Below are 20,076 nucleotides of genomic sequence, written 5' to 3'. Positions count from 1 at the left end.
TGTCCTGTTGAGGGAGAGTGGGCTATTTAAAGCTTTAGGGGAGGTGGGCTAGGTGTAACATTGACTTGGCAGTGTAGGCTGAAAAGAGTTTGCAAAGTGGGACATGCGAGTGTGTCCCTCTATTCTTCCGACCCTTTCCTCTCCCCCTCCCCGTCTCTGAAGGGCGCCGAGAGAAACAAGACAAGGTGCAAACCCAGAAATGTCAAGCCAATATCAAGTGGGCACTGCTATTTTCTCCTATGTCCTATTTTGCAGTCTTTTTTATTTAAATCTCCAGCTCTTATGTAATAAAGTTTTCACTTTACCCCTGAGGATCCGCCGCCCACACAGCACTACGTGAGATGAGATGGCATGCTGTTGGAACTCACGACATCAACACAAACACTGCGTTCTCATAACTAAAGCTGAAAAACGTCCAGAAAGTTTGTCACATACTCTGCTGTCAGAGCGCCGTGGCTAAGAAAGGAAAAAGCCATGAAAGAGGAAGTTCAGCTCAGAAGAAATATTTCAGCTTCTTCTGCATCAGCTATCAATGACTCGTGAGGAGAACATGTAACAAACCTGGATGCATCCAACCTTATTGAGTAGGCTGTGTGTGTACGATTGATTATTTGCTTCTCTCTGCATTGCTCCTGCCTGCAGCGATATGGAAGTAAGCTTGGATTATGACACTGTTTGTGCTGCTCCACTGTAAAAAAATGTTTTTTTAATAATTTCACCATCCCCACCTCAAGCTTTCCTCACTGGTTTTTCTAATGAATTAGCACATAGAGGATAATCAAAAGTGCAACTGTAATTACTCCAGTTTTAGTCTCGTTTACTCTTCAACCAGCTGAAGTCAACAATTTGCTGTGACCACAAAAGATGGTAGTATGGTAAATATGTAAACATTAACTTCTTGGGGTCTTGGCAACTTCTCAGGGGTCTTGGCAACTTCTCAGTTTTGGTGCTGCATGCAGATGAAATCAAGTACATATTCCACTCTGCACTAAACAACAGCTGAGGCTCAGTGAAAAGGAACAGTTGCAAGAAGTGTGGGACGATAAATACTTAAAAAAAACCTGTAATTTGAAAGGAAATGTGTGTATTGTGTCATAACCAACGGCATCAAAGGAAAGAAAACACTACTAATATTTGTTGAAAGAGTGAAGCGGCAGAGGAGGAAGAAAACTGGGGCTAGAGAGGGAGAGCAGAGTGATGAATGATCTGTCCTCTATATAGGACGAGTTGTCTGCAACTTTCCACAAGCCCCAGAAAGCAAACTTTCTGTGTAATATCATTCTGGGTTAGGAAGCCTCGAGGGGGGGGGGGCAAGAAGCAGAGCAGGCCTGGCCTTTCTTTGGCCGGCATGCTGGTCCACTCAACACTCAGTCCCCGGTGTCTTCTGGAGCAGTTCAAAATGTGATCTGAAACGCTCGCCAGCTTGGTGTTTGATCAGATTAGGACTACAGACTCATAGAGGGGTTGGTGTACTGAGCTCCATCAGCAAGGACACACTGACAGGAAGTCAATGCCAGCCTGCTGTACTTTTAATGTTTAGTCCACGTGCCCTCTAGAGGACATGAGGGGAAAAAACACACAGACTGTTTCTATTGTTAAAGCCTCCTTTACTTGATTTGAAAATAATAGTTTTAGAAATCCAAACTGAATAAATCATCAGGTACAGTACAAAGTCCAAGACGCTGATTATGTAGATCAGTGTAAATCAGCGATTCATGGTTAGGTCCAGGGCAACACAATCTGTGCAAAACTGGACGTGAAGTCTTTACACAAATAAGAATGTATACTTGTTTTAGGTATTTAGAACAATAAAGATGTAACTGGTAACATTTACAAGTATAAAGTTAAATACAGTAGCTGAAGCTTTTGGTCGCTATGATAGAGGCACACTCAAATTTCATTTCCAGGGTTCATTCCTATTTATATCAGTGCAAAAAAAAAAAAGCATAGAAACCGCCTATTCACTGACAGGACCATCTTCAACGATACAGTGCATAGCCAAGCTACAGACACTTTAAATACACATAAAATGAGTCATTCTTCAATACAGCCTGTGCTTCAAAGTGTTAGTCATGGAGATGCACTAAATCCAGTGGAAGAATACATGTTAAAAAGAAGGCAGAACCGATTAATTTTTTTTTTTACTGAAGAATAGATTATTCCAGATTTGAACATTTTTGAAATGTATTTTCAGCCTCCCTGGAAATGCTAGTAAAATGAAGTGTTTTGAAAAGAATAGTGATTTTAGAGGAACGTTGCTGATCATCTGCTGGGGGGAAAATACAGGTCACATCAATGTAACGTTCCACACTAGCAGGTATCTGGGCCAACGCTCGCTATCGCACCTGTTGTAACAGCAGGCAGCGGACACTGGAGGTTGACAAAGTAGGTAATCGAGTCCCCTCTCAAAGAACACAATGTCTTCTTTTCTTCAGTCCAGCCAGGCGAGTTACAACTCGCAGACATAATCAAATCCTTCCTTTCCCCTCATCTTCACCCTTTTGGTTTCACAGTCTGTTTGTAGCAGAAGAGACTTCTATTTACAGCAACCCTGGAGTAGCTGATCCTATAAAACGGTGGCTTCCTCCATGGCATCAACCCACCTGAATGAGCAGAGGATTTATAGATTAGGAGGGGAAAACAGCATGAACTGGAGCGACGCTACCAATTATGTGCCTGTCATGTACCTACATTATCAACGGAGCTAATATGCTACGGTTTCTGTAGACTCAACACATTTGCTGCTGTTCAGAGAAAACACTGGAACTCCAAATTTAGTGTTTCCAGTTTAGTCAAGTCTGGGATTTCAAGGTCATCTGTGGGTCAAGTAAAAACCATCTAATCTTGGGCCAGCTAAACCTTTTGGGACCCACTGAGTCATGTTAAAGATAGACACATGATTTCTTTTCTTTTCCCAGAATGCTTATCAGTAACAACCCTGTGAGTCACCAGAATAATATCAGTCCATCTCTAGACATATTGAAAGCATCCATCAAGGAGGCGGGCTTCTTACCTCTGGGCTGTGTGGTTGTCCTCGGCTTTAAAGGAGTAAAACAACGTGTTTTTGTGGTAAAGCTGGAAGATGTTGGCATCCTCCTCCTCTATACCCGGCCTGTCATGTAGCTTCACTGTGAAACCCAGCAGAGGTAAAGTCTCGGACGCTACTTTCTCCTGCAGACGGGGAAAATCATTAGAAGTGGATTATAAGATACAGTGATGGGCATTTCAGCACTCTTAGCTACGATGGCAATAGACTTCACTGTGTAAAGTCAGTTTGGGTATGAATATGTGCTGTTCAGGTTAAAGGGGAGTACATGTTTCCCCTCACCTCTTGGACTCGGTAGGTGTAAAGCACCTTGTCTCTGAGGAGGAACCACAGTCTCTTCCAGTTCCTCTTGCTCTTCTTGCTGCGCTGTAGAGTGCCACTAATGGAGCCTTCCTCTGACACTGTCACCTGCACAAAATAAAACCATGTCACTAACAAAACCCTAACTGTCCCCCGCATCATCAACTGTTCAGTGAACGCGACCTCTCATGTCGCAGGCGTACCTGGTTGAAGGTGACGGTGCCTTTCCGATGTCTCCAGATGTTGGGGGGGTGAATGTTTTGGAACACGGCAGAGAGAGGACGACTGGAGCGGTTCGGACGAGGACTGCTGTGACCGGACAGCGCAGACACGTCTCCCCCTGCGTGAATATATCCAAATGCATTTTAACCACAGCAGAGGACAAGCACTAGTAGAACACCTACGCTGACTTTTTTGTACTACTTCCTTTCTTTTATTCATTTATTTCCTGTAAAATAAAATGATTTCCCCAGAATAGGCCTGCTCTCTCTAGGCAGACTGGCTGTCAAAATGATCAAAGAATCATAAAAATGTAATTCAGCAGTGTTTCCCCACCTCTCTTCTTTAGCTCGTTGTAACAGTGATCACACACTTTGGCCATGCGGTCTTTCATGTATTTCAGTGGATATCTGTTCCTGGAGCAGCTCCGACAAACAATCTGTGTAAAAAAAAAACAACATAAAATGAACCACAGACACACTAAAAAGCAGAGCCACATTCAGCACACTCTGGTCAAAGACACAAGTTGTTGCATCGCCTAACAGATTTTAGAGTATAAGAGCCCACTGTGTTGTATTTGTGTGACTCACTCTTCCACAGCCATGGCAGTGGTGTCTACGCAGAGTGAGGCTGAAATCCGAGGTGCAGTTCATGCACATCATGACTTGTGAGACCGGAACAAGTGTGGGGGCTTTCTCTCCGAGAGTTAACCTCAGACGCTCTCTGGTCTGGAACAAACACACAGGAACAGAAAACGTACTGAAACGCTGCAGAGATTGACGACTATGACTCAGAACAGGAATCTCACTCTGGTTAGTTTGCTCACCTCTCCTGAGCAGCTAGTGAACGCTACAGATCCTCTGGCATTTTCAGTCACCGTGCGGCTTAGAGTGTAAAACCAGTCCTCTCTTTCAATGAAGGAACTAAAACAAATACAATATATAATACAATACATATATAATATATAATACAATATTAAATAAACAGTACTTTTGCTAACATCATTAGATATCAGCTGTTATTCAAACAGGAAACAGTACAGTGGGACCCACCTTGCAGACAAAGTGATGGAGATGTCTGCTCCTTCTATCCTCAGTGCATTTTGGACATTTTCGATGATGGGTTTACTGACCTGGAAAATCGGTAAGATCGTAAATCACAAAGGAACAGCTCATATTTCTCATATTTTCCGAGTTCCATGTGTTCCGAAAAGCGCTATACAAATTAAATGTATTATTATTATTATTATTATTATTATTATTATTATTAGGATAGCTGGCAATCCCAGGTGACATCAAACACTCAGAAAGACTGACCTTCAAGCCAGTGAGTGGCAGAGTATTCTTCAGCCTGTACTTCCCATCCTGCTGAGGGTAGGTGTACAGCAGCACATCATTCATCTGACAACAGACAGAGAAAAACGCTCATTATTCAAAAAACATTTGCAGGACAGACAAGTAAATGCAGATCAGAGGACATGATAAAAGAAAAAAAAAATGTAAAATCGTCAAAAAATGTCAGCTGCACAGACGTCATCATTCATGTATGTGCAGCAACTGTCCAGTAGGTGGCACTATACTACAAAACTTTATCCGTTTCACACAATACAGATCTCTCATGATTAACTTAGACCTTAAACTTTAAAGCCCCCTCTTTATTAAAATGTGCTGATTGTTCTGTACTTGGATGTTTGAGCTTCACCGTGCAGATTAATGTACGTGACACTGTTTTCACAGTCATACACTGAAGGGGGGGAGTTTAGGGGGGAAATCGCTACATTTAAAACCCCAACCTTGAATCTTTACGAGCATACATGATTAAGATTCCACTGTAAACAGTTGACAAAAGTAATTTGATATCATACTGGATCATTAACCTCTGTATGATTTTCCAGTGTCTTTGAATTGTATTTATGAGACTGGCTGCTCCTGCAACTCTGTTTACGACGCTGCCTCAGACATTAATAACAGCTGGTAACACATGATGAGGGGATTAAAGTTACACAGCGATGATTAGCAAGATTCCATCATTTACAAGCTTTGTTCATTTTCATGTGGAGGCATACGAATGTCAAAAACGCCACAGGAGGGCAAAGCAATGCAATGATGACACTCTATTTACAATCCGTGAAGGCGTTTAACTTTACGATCTCTCTTAATCATAAAAATGTCAGGGCTATCTCGATGTCACTGTTTTCACTAACTGAATGGTGCGTCTTCTACCTCTCCGACTCCCTCTTTTTCAACTCTCTCATGGTATAAATGACATTGTGGTGACTTGGATGTAACATGTGCAGGAAAAATTACCCAAAAATGACCTAAATTGCGTTAGAGTTAACTTTATCGGTTACAATCTTCTGCCCTCTCTCACTGTCTATGTTAGAGATGCTGAAGACCGGACTTAAATTCACTGACAGAATCAAAGTTCACAGGTGCACACGGATAAGGAGTCGCCGTTGACCTTCCCTGTCCTGTCAGTAAAGAACGGCCTCAGGAAGTCAGCATTCAGAAACATCCTGCCAGGAAACTCTGCTCTTAATAGCTCAGTCTCGACATAGAAACACGGCGGAAAGAAAACGCATGACTCTACATTTTACACAGGCGTATCTAAGGACATATTGTGGTTACTGTATATGATGAAGCAAATATCGATCATAAAACTAAACATAGTCTAACTAATGGCACATGTGTCTGTTGACTTGAGAATGACAAACAGGAAGCAGCATTTACCAAAAACAGATGGCGGGGCTGTCGATTCTTCCTGCTGACCTTCATCAGGGTGCCCTCCTTCACGAAGACCTGATTCAAACAGCACATACACACACGTCTCAAGTCATCTGTTCATGACACTCAGAGGGCATCTGCGATAATGAATGTTGTTTTAAAACCAGGCCGTCTGGGGATTCCCAACTGGATGATTGTATAAAGGGCAGAACAGGGTGGTGCAGGGCAGACGGGGTGGGCTGGCAAAGGAACAATGCTGTTATCGGAGTCATACCCTGCCAGGCTGCAGCAGGTCCCGCTGGCCACGAACGCTGTACTCTATGTTGACCAGACGCAACAAGTTCTCCTGAGACACCAGGAGAGAAAAGAACAAAGAGACAAGGAGAGAAAATGAGACAATCAAATAAGAAAAAACATCATTTTCCTGTGAAACGGTTTTCTTCTGCTTTGCTATTTTCACAACTCCCTTTGTTTAAACATAGCTACATACTGTAGTCATCGCCTGGATCAGACAGGAGGAAGAGGCACATCATTTTAAAATGTCATCATTTGGCTTACTACTCTTACTAGAACGACTGTAGCCATGAAGAAAGAGCCTCTCTGAGTCTGTAGCACTGCAAAGTAGAGCTGAGCTGATGGGAATAATGTTTTTAATGTAATACATTGTTGGTCATAAATTCAAATATTGGACAAACTATGGTAATCCAATAGTTTCACTCAAAACCACAAATGGGATCTCTATGGAGATGCTAGAGGAAATGTCAGGGGATCCTGAACCACCAATGTCCAAACACAATTGGGCGCCAATCCATCAAGTAGATAGAGCTAAAGCTAAAGGAAAAGTCAGGTTATCCCCAAAGCCATGAGGAGTCATCCATTTCCAGAGGATGACTCCTCTGGAAATGTCTGCATCACATTTCATGGCAATCGATCCAATAGTTGTTGAGATAGAAACAGTTGCTGCTCTACACCTCAGTAGACAGATGAAAGATGAAAGATTTTTTTTTTAGAAATGTCTTGACTCTCTATTGTTGTGCCATTTGTTGGTCTCCTGAAAGCAGATTCAACCTTAAAGAGTACATTTTTCAATCCTTTTTTCTGAAGTTTTTGTGTAAAACTGAGTAATGCGGAGAACAATTTCTGAAATTGGTCCAGTATTGATCACACCTGCAATGTAATCTCATGGGGCAAGCTGGCGCCGTCATTCCCGTCCACTAAAGCTTCTTCTTTCTGCCACCAACAGGCTCTGACTGTTCTTATAAGATGTGACTTGGAAAACAATGCGAGTGTAGACCAGTGGCCAAAACAAAGGACTTTTAGTGGACGTAACATTACACTGACGCTGAGCAATTTCCCTTGCAGCTCGTTTCGCAGCTGCCAGTTGCATTGTTATCCCTCAATACTGGACCAGCTTCAGTAAGTTGTTGTCCCCCATTAGCCCAGGTTGGCAAAGTTAACTCAGATTTATTTTAATATTATTAGAAATAGGAGAAAGGTCTGTATACATGTGTTTTAAGGTCAGTACTGACACAGGTTTAACTTGAAAATAAGATAATCCGGAGTGCAAATGTTCACTTCACTTACCCCATGCTTTAAGCTGTCATTGGCTTGATCTGCGATGTCAGACACGACAGCCACGGCAGCTGTAGAAGAAAAAACCCAGAGAGAGAATCAGGGAAGACACTACGTGGAAAGACGTGAACGATGAAAATTCATGATTAGATGTTAGATTGTTCTTCTTCTCTACGTGGAAAGTCACCAGACATAAAACCTGAAATGATAGCCCGGGCGTGTCTGGACTTGGGTGGCTCCCTTATCGGACATAAGAGATAACGGTGAAGCAACTGGCCTTCTCATGAAATACGCGTTACAGTCTTCACACAGAAGAGAGCCCAAGTGACTACCTAGTGAGTTTCAACCACAAACAAACAGAAATCTAAATTGGCTCTCTCAATGCTGTCTCTCCATGCCAAATGAGAGCAAGCACATTCCCTGTGCACACAGAGTCACAATGGTGGGCCAGTAAGGCTCTCCTCTGTCCACACTGGGTCTGCTGGCGGTTTACGGTACCTTGGGTGTCTTTGTACTCCTTGGAATCGGGGGAGAGGTTGTTCAGGTAATCTGTAAGAGGAGTGAGAGAGCATGAGAGCCGAGAATACAACCACGAAGAGTGAAATGTATGTTTTAATTATGACTGAGATTTCTGATACTATGCTGCTAGCTTTATTATTATTATCATTATAAATCCACTCCTGATTGTCATCATTCATAGGAATCATTTTCTACTATTATTACTGCTCTCGTTACATGTATCATTTCTGTCATATTGATTATTGACTTATCTTGTTTATTCTGTACGCACAACATTTATTGCACTCCTTTTTCCCTCTAACTTTTTTTATTTTTTGGCTAGAGTGCCGTTCAAGCCTTTTTATTACTTTTTCAGACAGTGTGGAAACGGGGGGAGAGAGAGAGATGACATGCAGGAAATACGTCCCATTCGGGAGTCGAACCCGGGACCACCGAGGACGTTAAGCCTCTGTACAAGGGGCGGCTGCCCTAGCCACTACGCCGCCGGCCGCCCCTTCCCTCTCACTTTTAAGGGAGTTGTTCCTCATGGAGGGTCCCGGGGCAGAGGATGTTTTATGCTCTACAGATTGTTAATTTGTGATTCGGGGCCATAAAAATAGAATGGGATCGGACTGAACTGCCCTATACATGGGACTTACCAGTGAGGAGCATCCGGTACTGAGCCACGCGCACAATGACCTGCAGTAGCTGATGTTTCAGAGACACCTTTTCCCCAGCTGGACTCTGCTGCTGAGAGGAATTAAAACAAGTACAAATTCAACATTGTCACTGTATCTCCGCTTCACATTAGGGCTGGGTTTATTGTGGAAATCCACATGAACTTGAGTGTGTAAAAGAAAAGTTTTAGTAAAGAAAATAAAAGTTTCCCTTAGAAGCAAATTCTAAAACAACACTGGAGCTTTAAGCAGAACCATCCATCATATAAATATGTGTGAACAAGACCAATATCAAAGATTGTTGGTCAGCACAGCGCCTCGCAGGACGTGTTTGTTTATATGTGCAAATGAAAAGACAGCAATCCTCCATGGCCAACACAATCTTTTTCAATTGTTTCTTTGTTAATATGTCCCCCCCTCTCCTTTTCACACACACACACACACACACACACACACACACACACACACACACACACACACACACACACACACACACACACACACACACACACACACACACACACAAACCTTGTTTTTTGCCTTTTAGCAGTATATAGAAATCAGATTGTTGATAAAGCATTCTGTCACTAGAATCCTATATGATATAAAATCATAATCAATTAAACTGCTAATTATGGAAGGCAAACAGAGATGAGAGCCTCCTGCATGGACATCAATACACAACGTGCTCTGGAGAATCTCAGGACTTTTAAACCTGGTTGCTCCTGGTGACTTTCTGTCGTCTCCTCGGTGGTCTATAAAAATATAATGTATTTGTCCATGGCTGGGTGTATTTGATTGTAAATCAAAGAGTGGATACTGAACAGATGTTGCAATCTCCCTGTTGGACTGTCAAGCATACCTTCAAATATACATTCTGTTTTTAATATGTTCATCATTTAAACGTATAATAAACATAATAGCTTCTCTGGCTGACTGTTTTTTCTTATGGGGGTTAATTTAATTGAGGCTATTTATAACATTTCACTAAAGTGCATTGCTCAGATATGTTGGGAAAAGCAACCTGCATGAATGTTAAGATCCCCTTGTCGGAAAAGAGACGTTAATTGTTCTCATTACTAACATATTAGTTCTCAACATGGAAACATGTGGTCTATTTTTTCTTTGGGTGTCATGACGGTTTCTTCCAGCAGCCAAGACCACTGTGTACTTGTTGCTTTAAATTCAATCAGCACTTTTATTCACTTAGGTTTCTGCCTCTTGCTTGAACCTTTCAAACGGGTTTCATCTTTTGCTTCTAGTCACGGGCTCTCTTCTAACACACACAGAGCCGCACGCTCGGCCATCGCCGTCCTTCTACCACAAAAACCTGCACTTCATCTTTGTCAATGCACACAAACGCACCCACTCAACTCTGCTGATAAGAGATCATGTGCAGAGATAAGCAAGCCTCTTGATAACTATCAATAAATGAGGTTTATGGTTATTTCCAATCAAAACCTCTGTAATTTGTCACCACTTCGTCAAGTGTTTTCTATTAAAATAGTTCCGTTTTTCTAAATGCTCCCAGTAGGCCTGTTTTTCCTGTTTGCACATTTAAGCAGCGGCAATAAAAATACTTTTTTTTTTTTTTATGCACGCTGAAATGCATTTTTTAGCGGCTATAAATTAGTGTCAACACAGTGGAAGAGGAGGAGAACAGGTGAGGAAGAAAATAAATACACTAAATGTACCCAACTGTGTTTTCTCATTGTATTTGTTTGCCAGAATAGATGGTAAAGATGAGATATCTATGTATATTGTGGTAGGTGTGTATGACGTTGAGGAGGTATAGTTTTAAAGTTGATTTTCATGGATTATGTGATGATTATGCATCACGTGTTTTGTGTTTTGAGTAAGAGCACCGTAGGTCTGACCTCAAACTGGTGAACGATGGCGGCAAAGCTGGGTGAAGTTCGGCAGCTGTCTTCCAGCAGGCTCATACTTCGATCGTAGTGGCCGATATAAGTGGTGAAAACCAAGAACTCGGCTTTTCTGGACAGGTAGATGTCTGCAATCCTCTGGCTCTCCTCCCTAGATGACGGAGAAACCGAGATGTGAGTCTGGAAGGAGATGATAACTTAGTGACGCTTATGTGTTTGTGCGTCTGCACGTCTCACCAGTGTCGGATTCGATTCTCCAGCTCGGTGAGGATTCTCCGGTGCAGGGTGTAAACGTCGGGCAGCTCGTTGAGAATCTCTCGTAGCCTCTCGTCGTCTAACACAGGTTCCCCCTCGTCCCCGACTGCTGCCCCCACTGCTTCACGAAAGTCCTGGCACACAGGTCAATTCATAATCCCTCCCATGTTTGACGGCAGGAAATACATGAGCTATTGTATCAAGACATTTCATCATTGACAACAAATATCGGAGCAGTGGTTGTTCTAGGTCTCTAGTTTATCCCTCATACAGTTACTCCCTCAATATCACTGCCGACGCACCCTTGAGCAAGGCACAAATGGATCCAACTGTGTTCGTGGTGTGTAGCTTTTAGCTGTGAAGGTGAATGACGGTTGAGTAAATGTTCCTGGAAATGAGCATTTGTGCTCAGTGAATCTAATAAAGAACGCAACATAAATAGCATTTAATAAAAGTGAATCCACACAGAGCTCAGACAGCCGTTTGTTGCCTCGTGTAGAAACTACTTTAATTCCCTCTCAGAGAATATCTAAATACACATTTCATTAATACATTCAAAAAGTACATCTAATGCATCACTCACTTCCTGAAGGAGCTTGAGGGCTTTCACATGTCTGTGGACAGACAAATAAACAAAAACATCAAAAAGGGAAGCGATGGGAACCTGAGTTTGAGCCGAAAAGCAGAGATTTTGTTTGAAATTAGTTTCCATGTTACTTACAATCTCTCTGTATCCACCAGCTCTTTGGCGATGTAAAAGGCTCTGGATCGGCCATCAGACTGCAAAAACAATCATGCTATTTACTTGTAGTAGTTATTTTGGCACCAGTTCAACTGGCTCCCCTTTCCACATCGTCTCCAAGCGGCAATCAAATTCTAAATAATGAGGACAGCCATGTAGTCGCCCATTAACCTCCATTAACCCACATTAAATCCCTGGCTTGTGTGAGCAATTTTGCAATTGCCCAAGGTGAAGAACAGTTAACTTAATTTTGTTCTGGGTTTTCCTTAAATATGTTCTTACTTCTACCTACTATTTGGAAAAAGGTGACACAAAACAAAATAGATCACTTAAAAGGATTGTGGCTAACAGTCCTTTGAATAGTAAACTGAAAGACATATTATTAATCAACTCACATTAAAGTTACATTCTTTTTAAAACTCCATACAGGATATCTAAAATGGCACGACAGGGATAATTCTAATAAACACGTATTTCCACCTGGTCACAAATTCAACACACTCAGAGCTTACCTGTCTGTCATAAATGCTGTCTGCACCTCCCTCTTCTTCCTCAGAGGTGCGTCCTTGGTCTTCCTCACCCGCCGCCTCTCCCCCGACATCACCCACTGAGACGATCTGTGAAGCGACAGCCACCGAACACACCTTGTAGGCTTCTGTATAGGCACTGGCGAGAAAGAAGGAGTACAGAAACCAAAATCAGTCTAACTAAAAGACCCTGAAAAATCCTAGAGTCCTGCGTAGAAGTCTAAATGCATCATAATTCAACACAGACTCCTGACAAACAAAGTCAAACTGGTGTCATAAACTTCAAATGAAAGCATTACTTTACATCCTGAATTACAATACATGCAGGTCCAGTCCAATGGTTCCAAACTGTTTCAGCTTGTGACCCCCTAAAAGGGATTTTGGATTGTCGACTTGTACTACCCTAATGAGAGCGAATCGACCGCGGTGTGATATTTTCCTTTTACATTTGATTCTACAGGAATAGTTTGATGCTTTAGGAACATACTTTGTTTTTTAGATGAGAAGATTGACTTGCTTAGCTTAGCACAAAGACTGGAAACAGGGGGAAGGCCGGCTCTGTCCTAAGGTCACAAAATCGGTTCATCTGCACCTCCAAAGCTCAAGGATTAACATTTTATATCTGGTAATATCTCCTTTTTCTCAAGACGATAGAAACATCCAAATAAGGGGAATGAATGTTCCTTCTTTTTCCTTTAATCATCTTGTTAGCCCTTGGTGAGGTGCTGGTCCCAAGGCTGGGGACCGCCGGCAGACTATATGGCTCAGTGGTCTTATAATATGATCTCTGTTCTGTTCCCAAAACCTTAATTCACAAGAATAAATCAGATGAATTTCATTTAACCATCCAAGCTACCTTTATGGTCCTTTATGGTCGTCTACATTGAAATATCACTATAATAAACATATTCAGCGTAAGGAGACAGTGTGAATGGATGAAACATTGCTGAGAAACCAATAAACTGATCCTGAAAGGCCTGCAGTGACAACTGTACCCAAGCAGGGACACATGTCGGTATTTTATGCTACTCGCTTCTCTTCTGCAGGGAACCCACGTGAATATGCTAATGGTTGCGACTCAGTAGGGATTGTAAGCTATGCAAATAAAAACACATCCTTAAGTTACAGTAGTGATGCAGTCGTCCTTTATATGAAGCCAATGTTCCTGCCATGTTTCACTGGAAGCACCGGTGAAGTTAACCCCACTGAGAAGCAAATTAGTTAGGTATGAACAACATTTGTGAGCAGTTCAGATCTCTGCATCACGCACATTAGAGCTGCATGGTCCATTACCGGGGGGGTTGAACCACAAACTACATGTGTGGATTCTATATTAGGCTTTTATATGAGCCCCACAGAAAACCCTCTGTCACTTCTCACAGTCCTGCTATGTTGCATGAAGGCTCAAGCAAAATCTATGGAGATAAATAACAGGAGGACATAAAAAAAAGTATCCATTTTCATTTAGCCTCAGGTACATCGGTGAGCCCAACTATGATCTGCTCCTTCAGGCTAATTCAAAACGTTCTGCCCCCAACCACGGACTCTGCTGTCCACCCAGATTACTGTAGTTACACGTGCTGTTTTTCACTGCAGGTCCACATATGCAATATGGTACGTCTTTGTTTAACATCAGCATAGAGCGCTCAGGTTCTTACACAGAGGCATGTCTCTTTTGTCGTGGTGTTAATTGTGTGAACAACAAATATTTTACAAGACTTTGAAGTCTTACCTTCCTTCAATTTCAGAAACCCCAAATTACACACTAAAATGTTCTAATTTAATATAAAACTCAGAAAAGCAAACAATCGTCAAAATTATGAAGATGAACAATGAATGCTTGCACATAACAATAATTAATCACTTTAATCACATTTATTTTGGTCAATGAACTAATCAGTTAATGGCTTATTGTTTCAGATCTGCACACAGTCAACAACACACTAATCTGAATCTCATATCTAATTGAATGCTTTAAAAGCACACCTTCAGTCATACTATTGTGCTCACTGTGAACCCAGTGAGTTTGATGTGTCCCTGTCCATTCAAAAGAAGATATACTTGTATATTACACTGTCTGGTAAGTATCATTTTACAAAAAGGCACATACTATATATTAATCATGAAATAGGTAATTAATGAAAAAGGAATGGGTACAAATTTTAAAAAAAAAACTCCATGTTAAACCACTTTTAAATCTTGAAAATGAAAATGTTGTTTGGTTACTTAAGGAAATACAGTTTTATATCAAACCAAATCTCTGGCCTATTATTGTGTTTTAGTGTTATAATATTAGAGCCGTTGTTGTACAGTCTCTACAACCACAATGGTGAACGTGATGAGAGGGAAGCACCGCACTGAACCACTGCTGGCTACAGAACATTGAGATTTTATCTCAGCTTGTTGTTCCTGACTGGATAGAAGAGCAGTTACTCCAAAATGCTCTGACTATTAATCATCCCGATCGGCCTTTATGATATGGGCACAGCCAACAGGAATGCTGGGTGGGGGGGGTTAATGTCATCCACAGTGTTGCGGATCATACCGACAAATAACGCCACAGCAGGGAGGCAAGATGCTCTACCTCCAGCATCAACGCAAGGGCTTGTTTTTACACCTAAAAAGACTATTATGAATGAAAGCAGCCTGTTTTCACGTAGATCTGAAGACACCGCCCCCACCTCCGACAACACCTCCAGCGCTTCCTTCTCAACCACCCAACATGCCCCGACAGCACACAGACACATCACTACATAGCGTGAGGGAAGCTTCTGCACCGTCCTCCCTGATCCCCACTGCCACGTCTGCTGATCGCAGCCTCAGGGGGCTCAGCGTAATAAATAGTTATAAATCCTCCTCCCCAGGGGCATTGTTAAACCCACACAGTGGCCGAGCAGTAATAAAAAATACTTGTGCCCGCTGAAAAAAAAGGATCTCTAATATTATGTCGAGCTGCATCAGTCGACATGGACACACACTAGCAGAGGTATTAGCCACACTACTGGCAGAGCTCTACGGATGGAGATGTCCGTAGAGCTGAAATATCTCAACAACTTGCCATAAATGTTCATGTGGCACAGAACATGAATCCCAATGGTGATACCTAGACTTTCTCTACATCGCCATCAAGGTCACATCAAAATTTCAAGACTCTCGCTGTGTTTGCGTACCTTTCTGGTTCCTGCTCAGGTGAATGGGCTTTACTCTTGAACCCAGGGAGGCTGCTCATGTCCACGTAGCCATCGGTGTCATTGGCGGAGGACAGCACCCGACTGGGCCGGTCAAAGAAGTCTGTAAACGGCGAAGCCTGTCGGACGGGCCTCCGCTGTGGGACCTGAAGGTTCTCGTAATCCGAGCTGATGGCGGGAACATTCTCGTAGTCCGAGGTATCTACGTTGGGGAAGGAGATGGAACGAGGCTTGGTCAGGGGAAGAGGTATGTAAGGCACCCGGGAGCGATCCTCAAAAGACTCCACGCGGACCACGCTGCGATTGAGGAAGGCCACGCAGCTCCCTTTCCTCCTGCTTTCGTTGTAGAGCAGGAAGGCTGGCTCGGAGGAAACGTGAGGTTTACTAGCAGAGCGTGAGTTGAGCTGCGGAGAGCTACTGATGCTGCATCTATCTCGCTCCAGCAGTCTGCCATGCCTGTGGTGGTCGGACTCTGCCGAGGACTTAAATAACGACGGGTTGACATCCACCACAGGCTTGCTCTCTGTTTTCCGCCTTAATTTTAGCAACAGGAAGCGCTTAATGGAGGATTTCTTTTTCCTGTTTTTGTCAGACGAGTCTCCTTCGATGAGAAGCGAGGGGGAACTCTTTGTGATGGGCCTCTTGGTGATGTAGGCCAGCTCGAAAGGAGGAGGGATGCCTGCTACAGACGTCGGAGTGGACGGTGAGCACCGGGAGAAGCTTCCGGATGAACAAATGGCACCCCCTTGTCTCGGGGATCCATCCCTGTAGCCGTAGCCGCCCAGAGGCATCTCCTGTCCCTCCATGGAGATGGAGCGGGGATACAGGGACAAATATTGGGGTTTGCTGTAGCTCTTGTGTCGCGTGGAGTTGATCACGGGGCTGCTGCTCAGGGCAGGTTGACCAAATCGACTCATGTAGGGCCTCGGAGCAAACTGGGCTCCCATCTCAGCCACGCCATTGCTATTACTGCGTTGGAACAGTGAGCAGGAGCGTGCCCCTGACGTCTTCTTATGAAAAAAATAAACATTTTCACCCTCCGAGCTTTGGCCTGGGTCCTCATAGACGTGCTCATCGCTGATGTCCTGCTCTGTGTCAGTGGTGTCGTCCAGGAACGGCACTATGTGACCGTCCAGGTCTTCATCGAACACGTCCGAGTCGCTCGGAGAAAGCAGCTGGCTTTCCGAGAAGGAAGATGTGGCCGAGGTGTCGGTGTCCGTCGGCACTGAGATGGAAACCAGCCGGAGCCTCGGCTGGCAGTCGACGTGATCAAGCAAGGCCTCCAATGTCTTAGCTTTGGATTCCTGAGTCCTTTTCTGGTATGTTCTCACTTTGTTTTCATCCCTGTCGTAGCTGCTGTACTCAAGACTGTTGTCAACCTCCACGCAATCCTCAGAAGACCCAAACTCAGTTTGTCCATTTTCTGCTTTTTGCTCATAGTTCCCAGCAGATACTCCGCTGCTGTTTACGAGCGAAAGTGGACTCTGTGGCAGTCCATGAGCTTTGTTATTCCTCGGCATCATGTCTTTGTTAACAATGTCCTCTGACGACACGTAATAAGGCTCTCGAGCTGGTTCATCCTCTACAGCGACATGCCTAAGAAACGTGTCACAGACCCGGTCTTCAGGGATCAAGTCATAAAAATTAACGTTCTGGAGGTTTTCGCCCTTTTCCTTCATTTTATGGCCACCTTTAAACTTCAGGATATTACAAGTAATGCGGCTATCAGGAGGGGATTCCTCTTCTTTGTCCTCTCCATCGGTTAGAAAAACAGGTTGTGCATTAGCGTCCTCAATGTTTTCATTGCTGAGGAGACCAGGTTCATCTGTGAGGGACTCCGTTAAATCATCTGCTGTACAGTCGCCTACTTCATCCTCCTTGATCTGGACATTTTCCTGCCTCCATCTCATGTTTGGATTCTCAGCAGAACAGCCGCCTGCCTCCACGTCAACGCTATTAACAGAAACGTCTCCTACTGAGATGCCATCTGTGTCGGCCAGCGCCTCACCCGCGTCGCACCCGTCGGCGTCCATGTCCTCCGTCACGTCCGTGTCAACCGTCTCCACCATGTCCTCGGAGTCCGCCGTGAGCCCGCCGTCACTGACCCAAAGAATTTCCAGGGAATCCGCCTCCTCTGTTTGAGTATTGTCAGTTAACCTCCAGTCCTCATCCATGTTCTGAATCATGTCATCTTCCTCTTTTACATCTCCATCCTCCGCCCCCTCAACATCTCTTTCCAACCTGCCTGCAGCCACTTTGTTCAGACCGTTCTCCGTGTCACGCTCTTCAACCTGGCCGTTTGAATTTAGCGAGCTGCCGTGGATGCATCCTCCCTGGTAGCCGTTAAGCTCTGGTGTGACTTTAGGTTTCGGGGCTATAGAAGGTTTGGGACCCCTGACTGCAGACATGAGAGGGGAGGGAAGCTTCAGGCTGGCGTGACAAACAAATCTTGGCTTTGGAGCCACAGAAGGCTTGGTGCAGTCTGAAAGAACAACAGGAAAAGGAAACTGTAAGATTACACACTTTAAAATAGCTTACAGGTCATATTGTGTCCCTTTGACCTAAAACTGATACATTTTTTTAACATGACACATCATACATTGTCACATATGAGTATCGTCACCAGGTCACAGTTTGACAATTTTCTAATCAGGCAATCTATCAAATGCAAGTCAGGTAGAAGCTTTCCTATAAAACCTTCCAGAAAGAGCTACCCAAATTCAAACGGTGGCCACAAAAGGACATAATAGGCGACTTAAAAGGTTAACATTTGCTTTTACATCCTTTAAGAATACAAAAAAAAAATCTCAGGGATTTCCCTGGCTCACTTCCTGTGATTGAAGCGAGAGAAACCCCTCTCAGTGAGAAAGAGACTCCTGTGAGAAAAAAGACTTGATATGCAGCAACAATGAAATCCATATATATATTGGAACCCATGTCATCACAACATATGATTAATTTGAGAGAAGGATCTGAATTAACTAATAAGGAAAATAAGGGTCAGCATAAAAAAGAATGGACTCAAGATTTAGCATAAAGAGTGTGATTATCTGTCCCCAATCAGATCTGTGGACGACAATGTTTTGAGTTTTTACAACCTTCTCAATCCCACTGAAAGCCCTTTATTGTATAATATAAGAAAAGTATAACGTTATAATTTATCTTCATTAACTGACATCAAGAAACACTGCGTTAAACACACTTTGCTCCACATCCTGTTGCTACCGCTGGAAACACCATCTAGCCTATTCATGTAGAAAAAAAGTCAGATAAAATAAAATATGCAACTAAAATCCATCTCGCTCAAAATACCCTAAATATGAACATCGAATAAATCTCACCTGTGTTCATTCTGGCGGAGGGACCCTCTCCCACATGTCGCCCGCGAAACCAGCTTCGGAACCGGAGACGGTAAATAACGTGTGGAAACGGAGCCAAACCGAACCGGTCCACCACGGCGGGAGCGAGTGTGACTGAGCAGCTCTGTGTGATCCTCCTCCGAGAGGGAAAACGCTGCTCAGCTGATCGCTTGTGCGTCCTACGGCGCACAGGACGCGACTGGAAACCAAATGGAGAAGAAAAAAAGAAAAAAGAAAAGAAGGCGATCCTCTCAGCCAAGACCAGGATCCCTGCTAGACCAGCAGCAGCAGGTCCAGATATGTCAGACTTTCCCCCATATCTATAATAAAACCTTTGATAATAACTTTGCTTCATCAGAATAAGCCTGAAAATAACCTTTGATTAGAAAAATAATGCAACTTTCTAATAAGACACTTTTTATAAATGGTTTATACGTTCTAAGTAATTGCTTGATAACAGTTTACAGCCTAATGCTTTACATATTACAGTTAAGCCTTTAATAAGATTAACTTTTGGGTTGTCAGGTTTATACCTAGACGTAATGGATTAAAAATAAGGCAGCCTACTAAGTTCAGTAACATTTATTCATGAATTACCAACATTTATTTCTGCACTATAAGCAAATAGAAAAAACACCAGGTGAAGGGATTTCAACCTCCATTTTCATGGCCTGACAACTGAGTCAATTATTTAATAACCATGAGCAAAGCAATTAGTTCCAACTTGTAAACCATTTTGATTGGTGCCTTATTAGAAAAGTGGTACCAAAATAATAAAAAAAAACATTAACATAAAAAAACACATTAATATGATTTCCATTAAATCAAAGCTTCCCCTCATAGTTTCCACACTCTGAGGTTCAGCTTGTGTGCGATCAGGTGAGAACAACACACTCTTATTGTGACAGCTGATCACGGCTCAATATAAACTAAATAGTTTATATTAAATAGTTCATCTTAAATCCTCCTTCATTGATAAACCTGCCTTGTTTCCCTGTCTGATTAGTGTACAACAGGCTCTTTTCTACATAACAGGAAACTGATCTCCCTGTTTCCTGCACAACCCAACTTCACATCCTTCAGCTTA

At 43.0% G+C, this 20,076-nt stretch overlaps 1 protein-coding gene across 3 annotated transcripts; it reads right to left on the bottom strand.

Annotated features, from left to right (window-relative positions):
• Positions 1 to 1,606: 1,606 nt before the first annotated feature.
• fgd5b (FYVE, RhoGEF and PH domain containing 5b) lies at positions 1,607 to 19,244 on the bottom strand. 3 transcript variants are annotated; one of them, XM_084026834.1, is made up of 21 exons: positions 18,972 to 19,244; positions 15,613 to 18,112; positions 12,428 to 12,581; positions 11,895 to 11,953; positions 11,757 to 11,787; positions 11,156 to 11,307; positions 10,913 to 11,069; positions 9,018 to 9,108; positions 8,359 to 8,409; positions 7,873 to 7,931; positions 6,563 to 6,634; positions 6,295 to 6,363; positions 4,882 to 4,965; positions 4,618 to 4,697; positions 4,392 to 4,488; positions 4,156 to 4,293; positions 3,902 to 4,004; positions 3,550 to 3,686; positions 3,329 to 3,454; positions 3,014 to 3,171; positions 1,607 to 2,603 (listed from the first exon to the last, which is right to left on the bottom strand). In XM_084026834.1, the coding sequence occupies exons 1-21, from the start codon at positions 18,979 to 18,981 to the stop codon at positions 2,567 to 2,569; spliced, it is 4,365 nt and encodes a 1,454-aa protein (XP_083882960.1). In that variant the 5' UTR covers positions 18,982 to 19,244; the 3' UTR covers positions 1,607 to 2,566. The 3 variants fall into 3 exon arrangements, with proteins under 3 accessions (XP_083882960.1, XP_083882962.1, XP_083882961.1); XM_084026836.1 differs by having other exon boundaries at positions 3,356 to 3,454; XM_084026835.1 differs by having other exon boundaries at positions 9,018 to 9,105.
• Between the last annotated feature and the right edge of the window lie 832 nt (positions 19,245 to 20,076).

Source organism: Eutrigla gurnardus, assembly GCF_963514095.1.
Source record: "Eutrigla gurnardus genome assembly, chromosome: 2".
Lineage (NCBI taxonomy): Eukaryota > Metazoa > Chordata > Actinopteri > Perciformes > Triglidae > Eutrigla > Eutrigla gurnardus.
This window is presented reverse-complemented; position numbering and strand designations above follow the sequence as displayed.